General features: G+C 45.5%; 2 protein-coding genes across 4 annotated transcripts in view; one reads left to right on the top strand and one right to left on the bottom strand.

The window, feature by feature from the left end:
• CIAPIN1 (cytokine induced apoptosis inhibitor 1) overlaps positions 1–2,139 on the top strand; it is a 5,414-nt gene extending 3,275 nt beyond the window's left edge. For both annotated transcript variants that reach the window (XM_072422726.1, XM_072422727.1), the window contains exons 5-9: positions 451–610; positions 758–828; positions 1,088–1,209; positions 1,399–1,477; positions 1,973–2,139. In XM_072422726.1, the coding sequence (XP_072278827.1) occupies positions 451–610; positions 758–828; positions 1,088–1,209; positions 1,399–1,477; positions 1,973–2,083 (543 nt within the window). In that variant the 3' untranslated portion in view covers positions 2,084–2,139. The remainder of the gene's footprint in view (positions 1–450; positions 611–757; positions 829–1,087; positions 1,210–1,398; positions 1,478–1,972) is intronic.
• A 1,467-nt stretch (positions 2,140–3,606) lies between these two features.
• MATCAP1 (microtubule associated tyrosine carboxypeptidase 1) overlaps positions 3,607–11,176 on the bottom strand; it is a 10,218-nt gene continuing 2,648 nt past the window's right edge. Inside the window, exons 2-7 of one of the 2 annotated variants that reach the window (XM_072422724.1) lie at positions 10,274–10,744; positions 8,721–8,864; positions 5,877–6,009; positions 5,380–5,685; positions 4,895–4,992; positions 3,607–4,647 (exon numbers count right to left, since the gene is read on the bottom strand). In XM_072422724.1, coding sequence (XP_072278825.1) covers positions 4,483–4,647; positions 4,895–4,992; positions 5,380–5,685; positions 5,877–6,009; positions 8,721–8,864; positions 10,274–10,726 — 1,299 coding nt within the window. In that variant the 5' untranslated portion in view covers positions 10,727–10,744 and the 3' untranslated portion in view covers positions 3,607–4,482. The remainder of the gene's footprint in view (positions 4,648–4,894; positions 4,993–5,379; positions 5,686–5,876; positions 6,010–8,720; positions 8,865–10,273; positions 10,745–11,176) is intronic. The other variant, XM_072422725.1, reaches the window with a different exon arrangement.

Here is an 11,176-nt window from a genome sequence, read left to right as displayed (position 1 = left end):
ACACGCACGGATACAAGACTTCTCTAGAGCTGCCCCAACTCTCTGGAATGGTCTCCTCGTCCTATTCGGCTTGCTCCTACTTTCTGCTCATTTAAGAGAACTCAAAACCAATTTATTCAAACTTGCCTACCCGGCTTCTTCTGTCTGCTAAACTGCCACTACTTCCCACCACTACATATCTCCCATCCTATTGTGTGTGAAATTCCCCCACCTACTAGATTGTAAGCTCTTCGGGGCAGCGTCCTCTCCACTTGTATTAGTCTGTCATTTGCAACCTAATTTGCACTATATAAATCCTGTGTGTGCGGTGCATACATTGGAGGGCTGCCGGAATCTGTTGTATTGTTTGTCTGGAAGCCATCTTTTCTTCTCCAATAAGCAATTTGAGTGCTATGAAATGACAATTATACTGCCCCTCCCCCCCCCCCAGTGACTTATTATTTTCTGCAGATGCTCCAAAAATCTCTGAGCGATCAGCAAGCTCAAAGTGTTAAGGAAACGCTCAGCTACCCCGGGACTGACCTGGCCATTGTCAGAGTTCTGGCTACAAAACCAAACTATGAAGTGGGATCTTCAAGACAACTTTCCCTCTCCAATCGTGCAGTGACAGGTATGGAGAATGGCGGCGGGGACAAATCCACACACACAATATGTGACATCTATTTACATGCAGCCTGATTGTCTGCAGACCAGAAGTGTAATGTTGGGGGACGTTTATAAAGTTTTGGAGTGCTGACTCTGAATTTTTGCCTCTTAGGGAAGCCAGCTGTGGATCCAGCTACAGCTAAACTATGGACCCTGTCAGCCAATGACATGAACGACGACGATGTAAGTTGGTGCGGTCGGTGCGATGTCAAAGTGTAAACATACACCTGGCCAGCAGGGTGCAGCCTTCCATGTGTTTGGATACATCACCTATTTTACTACCCCTGGGTCATTTCCCCCATTTATATTGTATTTGTAACCCTCTCCCCTCCCCCTTTCTTTATATCATGCCTGGAACCCTCACCTCTCCCATTATACCCGGTCCTGTATATTTTGTTTGCTTTCAGCATGTGCACAGTGTTGATGTTTCTTCTTTTCTTAGGATCTGTTAGACTCAGATGAACTTTTGGATGAAGATGACCTGAAGAAGCCGCTTCCTTCTACCCTGAGGGCGTCTGGCTGTGGCGATAATGCCGAGAAGAAGCGCAAGGCGTGTAAGAACTGGTGAGCACTCTGCTTTCTATAACAAGGGGTTTGCAGCACACGGATTTATGTATATGGCTAGAGATCTTCCAATCAGGTCTGAGAAGTCCATCCCTTGAGGTGTTGAGGGGTCCGGCTCCAGCTGTGACATTTAGAGAAGGGGCCCATTGAATGATTTTACTGCTATTTTATTTTATTCATTTCATTCAGCACGTGCGGATTAGCTGAGGAGCTGGAGGAGGAGAAGAGGAGCTCCGCCCCTAAACCTGCCCCGTCAGCATGTGGCAATGTAAGTATGAATCTGCAGGGACCCCCAGCACCCGACCCGCACACATTGTGTACTGGGGACAATGGGAGGAAACTTAGGAAGACTCTCTGATAATATTGCTGTAATGGTGCTAATCAGAAGCCGGGTGTTCAGTATCATGATAGAACAGGGGGGGTATATGGTAAAATTGGGGGAGGACTCTCTGTTTAGGATGGGATTATTGCATTGAAGAACAATAAATATATCCAATTATTATTTATTAATGCACAAATAAAAAGGTAATGAAAAGGAGTATCTACAGGTAGCAGAATAAATGGTGGATCGGAGGGGGGGGGAGAGGTGTATTAACCATATTACACCAGGGGAGGGGGATGGGAGGTGCATAGACTGCTGGAGGGGGGTGGGAGGTGCATAGACGGCGGAACCCAGGGAGGGGGATGGGAGGTGCATAGACTGCTGGATAAAAGATGGCAGATGATCTCACTGGCGCCTCACCTCGGTGGTTTTTCTTCTCAGTGTTATTTAGGTGATGCGTTCCGCTGTGCCAGTTGTCCTTATCTGGGAATGCCGGCATTTAAACCAGGTGACAAGGTGCTGCTGAATCCCAGCCAGCTGCAGGACTCGTAGCTTTGATTTTCTCTGTGTGTGTATATATTGTTCAATAAATTGTTTTATGTCACCAAGCTGGTGTCAGACTTTCATTTAATGGTTCAGATTTACCTCCATAGGGTGATCATGTGATCCTGGGAGGTGACAACACTGCAATGTCAGCTCAGGGGAGTGTTGTGATTGGTTTTTAATTTCAATTTTTCTTCTTGCCCTCAAGCCCCGAGACAGCAAGTTTGTCAGGAATACATGTTGGGGTCTCCGTGGCGTGAAATGATCTCCAGCACAGGGATTTTATCTTTTACACACATTATTCTGCTTCTTCCCCACACAGAAATATTTTTGTGATCAGCTGTGGATCTGCAATCTATCATTCAGAGGCTGGTGTGCCAGTAATCCTGTTATCTAGCAGTGGAAAGGTCATATAGTTACTTATTAGGCCTTGACACACCTTTATTCAGTAGCGGAGTCCTCTGTCAGCAGGCCGTACACAGCATTTCACATGGAGGGACCGGTCTGCTTGCTTGGTGAGTCTTGGATGCAATTCTTATTTCTGCCCAGCATGAGGAGTTTGGAAAAGGAAACGCTGCATGAGAATGGGGGAAGGCAGCCGGATCCTCTGTGAGAAGTAGGGCCCCGGACGTAGCAGGGTGCACTATGGGAATGGGGGAGGCAGCCGGATCCTCTGTGAGAAGTAGGACCCCGGACGTAGCAGGGTGCACTATGGGAATGGGGGAGGCAGCCGGATCCTCTGTGAGAAGTAGGGCCCCGGACGTGCTGCTAATATCTTCGTGCCATATAACACCTTCAGTGCTGTATTGCATGGCATCCATACCTAGAGGGTTCACTAATGTAACCTATCATCTACTTTTCTTGCCTGGGGTTAATTTGGTGACATTCACCCACAGAAATTTTTGCTTGTTCTGCAGCCGCTGGAGAAATATCAGTTTTGCTCACTGATGTTTTGAATGCAAAGAACAGACAAGAATTCAGCGTTGTACATTTTGGCCATATACAGGACAAACTATTAAACTTTAAAAAATATCTTTTCCTATATATATTTTTTGATCTAACATTTAGATTTGTTCAGAATCTCCATCAAGGATCATTACTTCAATATATTCATCTGTACAGTTTTTATTATAATTCCGTCTGAATATTTCCTCTAGTAATCCCCACATAGGTTTCCCATAACCTCCCAAGCATGGGTACCACTGCCAGCTGCAGAACAAGCCATAGACGCCAGCGCCAAGCTCTGCCATATTTCCTCCCTGAAAGCCTCCTGGATATTAACCTGGCCACTGAGGAAGAGCTGATGACTCTACCGGGTGTCACACGAGCCTTGGCACAAAGTATCACTGCACATCGGCGTAAAATCCACGGCTTTCGCAGAGTGGAAGATCTCGCTCTGGTAACAGGTGTAGGTGCTGAACACATGCTACAGCTACGACCAGAAATCACTGTGACAGAAAATGCGCTACAGCAGGCAGCTATTGCTGAGGAGCTCGCAGCATGTGATGACACAAAGACACCGGACAACAAGATACTGAAAAACTCAGTGTGAGCTCCTGAGATGGCCACACAAAGTGAAGGACTGAACTTTATTACAAAAACCTTTTACTGAGCCAGGTATTAAATGTCAGCTCAATGACAGGCCCAAGTTAGGGAACACAAACCAGTGCATAACATGTACAGAATAAATGAAAACATTTGAGCAGATAATAGACCAGTGATATTGATGAGCTGCACATCTCACAAGTTGGATACCAACAGTTCTGTGACCAAGTCCATTTTCTTATCAATGGACCCTAAAACAGAGTTAGACTGGACTCACTGACTCCTCTGTCAGGCTGCATCAGCCCAGAAATAACATGATGATTTATAAGTTTAATTATGAAGCGCTAGCAGAAGGAGTATCAATCACAAAAGAAACATGGCTCCCCATAAACTGCAGAAGCAGCAACTAGTAAGTGCCTGACATTACAGCTCTCCAGGTACAGCCTACTGCCACCAAAAGAAGTGATTACTTCCATCTGTAAGAGACTCATTGATAGTGTTTAATTAGTGTGGGTCCAGCCATACCTATGGCACATATGTCAATGCAAAGAAATACATCCGTGGGGACAGAGCCCACTGCCTGGTCAAATCTATGGGAAACACATGGCAGGGCTGCTAACAAGATAATCCACTGAACATTCTTTTAGTAAATAAAGCAAAAAATATTAGGAAATAATCCAGTGTGATGTGATAAAAGTGTAGTGTGTCAATTTCTTAACCCAATAAAACCCTTGCATGCACAAAAGATAAAAAATAAATAAATAATGTGTTGGTAAGACACTTGTGATAATTGATCAATGTTCCACAATGATCTGGTAGGAGGCCAGGATGGCCAGAAACAATGCTGAATAAATCGGGCTCTGTCACTCAGGTAACAACACCTGCAGTTCCTCATCACTGAGCTGGTTGGTCTCCATGATGTGGGCTAGTTGCTGGTGATATCTCTCCATGTCCTGCATGAAGTGTGGCAGACGAGCATTATCCAGCTCAGCAAATCTCTGAAGACTTTCAGCTTCTTCAAAAGAAACCTGCAAACAGAAATGCAGCGTTTAATAGATGAATTGTGAAATATCATGTCCCTACATTGGCTTTCTAGTATACAGCCTGGCATCTGTCATTAGTGTAATGTCACTCACAGATTGTGGGGGGCAGCTAATAAATGTTACCTATTGCTGGATGTAATCCAAGCCCAATCCTAACCACTAACATCTACAAGAAGCTTCGTCCTCCACTGACCAATTGGAATTGTTGTTAGGAAAGTGAGCTGTCACGTACCTTACCCAGGGAGGTCAGCAGACGGAAGTCAATGGATCGTCGGTGCCGCAGTATACGAATAATTCCATCCAAATAGACCTGGTCTTTGCTAAAGCAGCCTGATAACACAAGAACACAAGGCTCACTGCAGCTGTCCATGAAGATAGTAAAACAGCTTACAGACCAGTGACTTTAGGCCCCTGGAGATGTCAGATTACTGTCGCTGGAAACAATCACACTGTGTAAAATGGAGATGGAAGGGAACGAGGACTAGCATGCGGCAGGACAGATTGATGAATGACATCACTGGATTGTGTACACATGCTAGCAACCAATCAGGTTTCATTTCTTCACAGATGTGAAATCTGATTGGCTGCTATGAGTTTCTGCATTTTGTATGCACTAGTACAAGAATTTAGGATCTGACAGGCTGATCAAAGGCTCTCTATGGGACAATATGAATAGAAGAGCAGACAATAATCAGACAGTGATCCGTTTAGTCTTGCCTGGTTGTGAGGTGTCTCTCTGTCCTCTCTTGGCTCGTACACAATACTCCCATCGTACAGCTGGCTCTTCTACAAACTGCTGCAAGTCCTGGAAGAGCTCAGAAAAGCTGCAGCTGGCAGCACGGCTGACGGTGTAATAGAGTAAGGCGGCACGCCACAGGTAGGGGTGTTTCCGAAAGAGAACGCTGTGCAGACTGGCTAAGCCTTCTTCTGTGGGGTTCGCCGGCTTTAGTCCAAATTGCTTCCGTCCTTCTGAACCATGCCAGGGCTGCTGGGCATCATTCACCCCACGCAAGTAATGTGTGCCTACAGGGGCAGAAAGAGAAAAATAGAAATATCACTAACATTACATTGCCACCCAACTCCACAAATCTGAAACACAGAGCATCACTCCGCTGCCATATGCAGAATGGTAAGACTTTCATCCTTTCTGAAACCCTGATAATTCCACCCCAGCACCCTGCCATGGAGACTGCTATGGTTCTGTTTGCACACACCTATCTCATGTCGGAGAACTCCCTCTAGCCAATGCTGCCGAGCGCCCAGTAAGTTGATGGTTAATGTAGGTCGGCTATTCTCAGTTGTCATGACTGCTTGGGAAAGGAGGTCTTCTGTGAGCTGGACCACCACCTGAAAGATACCAGACAGTATGGCAATATTGGGAAAAGGGAAAGAGATAGCATCCAATAGGTCAGAGAAACAGCACGAAAACTTTCCAGAGACATACAGCGTCCAATAAGAAAACCGAACAAACATTCTAATGTTTACCTCAGAACAGACACCCAAAATGTAGAAGCAAAAAACAAACTTTTAGATTTCTAAACACTGAGCAAAAGAATCAATGAAACCAGAAAAGGGACCATGTGATTTTCCAAATACAGGTTGACATTCAAAAATCCGGCAAATTCCGAATGTGTGGAGTGTCAAATCTTTGAAAATTCCGGATTTTTTTTTTATACTTACCACCACGCACAGGCCGGCCTTCCTCTCGCAGCACTGCGGACATCTGGGAAAGTTCCAGGCAGCAGGGACGTCTCCACATGTATTTAGTGTAGCAAGCAAGACCTAACAGTGCCATTAAAACATTAGTGGCCAAATAGGGTACTGCAGTCCCTGTATTGTAAATGAGATCCGAAATTCATGCTGGTGTCCTAACAAAAAAAACTACCCGTGAAAAATAACTGTCAGGGGGCGTATACCAAGGGGCGTGTACAATGACATCATTGTCAGAAAAGTTTCACAGCTGTGTGTATGAAAGCTGCTTGTCATATTCTGCAGCCTTACATCTCTCCGAGTATAAACCTCAAGATCTCCTGCACAGTATGTAATACCGACCTGAGATATTCAGGGTACACAGGGGACCCTCATAGCTAGCAGTACCCTCAATTTCATCTCCCCACCTAAAAACTTCTAAAATATGGGGATATTGATGATTCTAAAAACACTAGTGAAAATTAAATATCTGGGTTGCTGTTTAAAAAGTAAGTGAGGCCTGAAAATAAACATTCAAATTACGGCCCCCCCGGAACTACTTACAAAGTAAGGAGGTGCGACCCCCAAATTTATACCGACCTGTCCCCTTCCATACTTTGAACTCCAATTTCTCTGGAACGGGGAAAACCAAAAATGTAGGTGCAAGTGGGGGCCACCCCCCAAAATGTAATTGTTAGGCCATTGTATTTTCATTAGCCATGTATAACCACCATGAAGAAGTGGAATGATACCCTAATCATTAATAAACATTATATAAAGATTTTACACCCAGCTAAGCCTGAACAGTGAATCCTATGTGAATCCTATTCATTGCTAAATGCCATCTCATTTATTTTTTCTATTATAAGGTAATAAAAATCCCAAAGATTTTTTTGGCCATTTTCTGTACATACGCTCCCTACACAACTAACACAAGCTTAGAATAATTGGCCGTTCATGTATTTTACAAGAAAATTAGCTTTTACGTGAGAATTTATTCCTAAAACATTAATTATAATAAATATTTACATGACACTTGTGATTATTTTTATAACTTTATATACTCTATAACACAATATTTAGAATACCAGCCACATACGGCTACACGCACGGATTCTTTTAAAAGCCCATCCCTGAAATTCCCATACATTCCAATAGGCTAAACTATGCCATGGCGTTTCCTTGTTTTCCCACACTTTCACTTATTTTTTTAAATCATTGTATGTGTAAAACATTAAAAAAAATGAAAAAAAAGAGTCAGATTTTTTTAGGTGTTTTAAGGGCAAGCTTTAAAACTCTTTAAAAGTGCTTAGAAAATCGATAGAACGTTTACATGGGTTATTAAACCCGTCCGTGTACACCCAGCCAATGAGTAACAGGGTAGCGGGTACTGATGGGCAGAGTTTTTTTATGTTCTGGAGATTGCCTATTGATGAAATTTTAGGGGCCACAGGTGTCCCCCACTTGCACCCATAATTTTGTTCAGATGTACCCCCTGTTCCTGAGAAATTGGGGTTCAAAGTAGGGAAGGGTCAGGGTAGTATAGTACGACATTTCTAGTTTTGTGACAGGTCGGTATAAATTTAGGGGTCGTCCCTCCTTGCAATCCTGATGTTCAATTTTTAGCACTTTTTATAATTATGACCCCATATTTTGGAAGCTATTAAAAGTGGGGAGATGAAAGTTACTGTAGTTGTGTACCCCGATAATGTCAGGTCGGTAGGACATACTGTTCGGGAGATATGGAGGTTTATACTCGGAGAGATGGAAGGCTGCAGAACATGACATAGTTACATAGTAGATTAGGATGAAGACATAAATCCATCAAGTCCAACCTTTAGGGAAATAAACATATCCCAGATATAAAACCCTATAAGACATAGCTGGTCCAGAGGAAGGCAAAAAAACCCCGGGTACAATTTGCTCCAACAGGGGAAAATAATTCCTTCCTGATTCCATGAGACAATCGGATGTTCCCTGGATCAGCAGTCTCTGATATCTTTAAGTTATATTCGGTGCTTCTTGCAGCAGCATTCATACACAAACACAGCGGTGACACTTTCCTGACGATAACGTCATTGTATAAACCCCCTGGTATGCGACCCCTTGGTATGCGACCCCCCAGCAGTTATTTTTCACGGAGAGATTTTTTTTTGTTAGAACACCGGGAAACTGACGGATCCAGATTATCGATGGCCAGAATTTCAATTGTCAACCTGTAGTTCAAACCCAGAATAAAAAATATGTACTGGTAGAGATTCAATATCCAATCCTAAAATACCCGTTTCTGGTACCCCGGCCTGCTAATTTGCCCGGATACTTCCTGCCCTGTGTCACCCTCCATTTACATGCACGCCTGTGGCCCTCACCTCCCCACTGCAGCCTTCTTTCTGCATGTAACGGCGACAGCAGGACCAGATTTGACACTTGCTGAGCAATTTTCCTCCGGTAATTGACTCGAAATTCTCATAGTTTCCATATTTACTGATGACAAGATTGAGAATTGTCAGCGCCTGCAGAGATATACAGATCATCACGTTATCACCACATATAGCACAATATAAATACAACACAACGTATTTCTATGAACAGGGATCTCCAATCAGCTACATCGGAATTTCTGTAATGTGTGATCTACTAAGAATGCAAAGAGAGCACAAAATCTAACCGGACCCAAAGTGCTAGCTACAGATCCACAGACGGGGAAAACAGGTTTAGGGGAAAGAGAATAGCAAGTTAGGGTCACAGTTCCAATAAATCACACAGTGGGGTTCTAGGGGTGGCCCCTGGGAATCCAATGCCAGAAGATCAAAGAATCCCAGCAACACCAGCACCAGTTAGTTTTATAGTAACAAAGAATAAACAGGAGAATGATCCCAATCCCAGCAGCAAAGCTACAACACAATGGCTGGATAATAAAGAATCAAAGTCCAGACATCAAGCAGATGAAAATGCTGCGCTGGGATCCTAATATAGCGACATAAATAATGTCTGCAAACCTCAAGGAACCGAAGCAATGATGTAAAGAAACAAAATCCCTCCACAGGCTGCTACAATACCCTATGGGGTGTCCAATAATCCCTAGAGTTGTATCAGCTTTCCTCCCCCCATACCGTGTGCCAGCTCTGGAATATTATCCTTGGTATGCATACCTTCCTCATGTCACGTTCTGTAAGGAGTGTTTGAGTGTGACAATAATAAATCTGCTCCCGAGTGCCTGGGGGCCCGAGAGTGGTGACCGGCAGAAACTGGGAAACATTTTCTTCTTTTATAATAACAGAAAAAAAAAGCTTGCAAATGCCTAAAGCAGAACTAAAGTTCCAATTTTAAAAGATTGTTATTGCAGAAATGGTCAGGCGATGTCCCATCAGCAATAATCCCTTTATTTACCTGATCGCTCATGTGCAGCTTCAGCATTTACTTTGCCAGCTGCTCGGCTGCCTCCTCTCATTGACAGCCCAGCCTGAGAGGTTATCTAAGGGACCGGTGCGGTGACAACGGCTGGGCACGGCGGTCAACGCGGTGACAACGGCTGGGCGCGGCGGTCGGCGCGGTGACAACGGCTAGACACAGCAGTCAGGGTGGTGACAACGGCTGGGCGCGGCGGTCGGCGCGGTGACAACGGCTGGGCGCGGCGGTCGGCGCGGTGACAACGGCTGGGCGCGGCGGTCGGCGCGGTGACAACGGCTGGGCGCGGCGGTCAGGGTGGTGACAACGGCTGGGCACGGCGGTCGGCGCGGTGACAATGGCTGGGCACGGCGGTCGGCGCGGTGACAATGGCTAGACACAGCGGTCAGGGTGGTGACAACAGCTGGGCGCGGCGGTCGGCTCAGTGACAATGGCTGTTCATTCTGAAATCGGTGATGTACAGGTAATAACGGGGGCTGGCCCTTCTATAGGCAGCACTGCACATCTAACTAACCTGCACAAGAAAGCGGTCCGATGCCTGGGTATATTTGTCCAGCACGCTGAGCGGCGCCGGCTCCTGGTACTGGAACTGGGGGTTGTGGCTGTAATTGGACAGAAAGAATTTGTCCCTTTCTTGTTCCACATTGCTGGGTCGGAGAGCCACCAGGAGGCAGGAACTCTTCTTGGGGGTGCCGGTACCGGTGCTGGTTCTGCTGATAGAAGGTAATGAGCCTGAACTCCGTATTCTGCCGCCATGAGCGCTGCTACTGTATATGGTGCAGCTACTGTCACTGCGGCGCAGCCAGCTACAAGTCCCCATGTACAGGGAGCATCCTGACAGCCTCCTGGAAGAGGCCGACCTTCCAGGTCCATTCCGTGCCGAGCCTGCCGGTGCCCAGACATTGTTTCTTTTATGGCCGGATGACATTCCTCTGCTGCAGGACTGCTGACCCGAATCCAGAACCATTCTGATTACGGATGAATCCTGAGGAAAGACACGGTGAATGTCATACAACACGTCAAATAAATAACACCCGGCCTGCACAACTTATAAAACATCAAATACACCCGAATCCATATGGGGGGGAATATGTATAAAGAGTATGAAGAGGGGTGAATAGAGGGTGAATGAGGAGGGGTGTATAGAGGGTACGGTGAATGGGGGGGGGGTGAATACAGGGTACAGTGAATGAGGAGGGGTGTATACAGGGTACAGTGAATGAGGGGTGAATGCACAGTACAGTGAATAAGGAGGGGTGTAAACAGGGCACGGTGAATGAGGAGGGGTGTATACAGGGTACAGTGAATGAGGGGTGAACACAAGGTACAGTGAATGAGGGGTGAACGCAAGGCACAGTGAATGAGGGGTGAATGCACGGTACAGTGAATGAGGGGTGTGTACAGGGTACAGTGAATG

This window comes from Pyxicephalus adspersus, chromosome 9 (assembly GCF_032062135.1).
Source record: "Pyxicephalus adspersus chromosome 9, UCB_Pads_2.0, whole genome shotgun sequence".
Lineage (NCBI taxonomy): Eukaryota > Metazoa > Chordata > Amphibia > Anura > Pyxicephalidae > Pyxicephalus > Pyxicephalus adspersus.
This window is presented reverse-complemented; position numbering and strand designations above follow the sequence as displayed.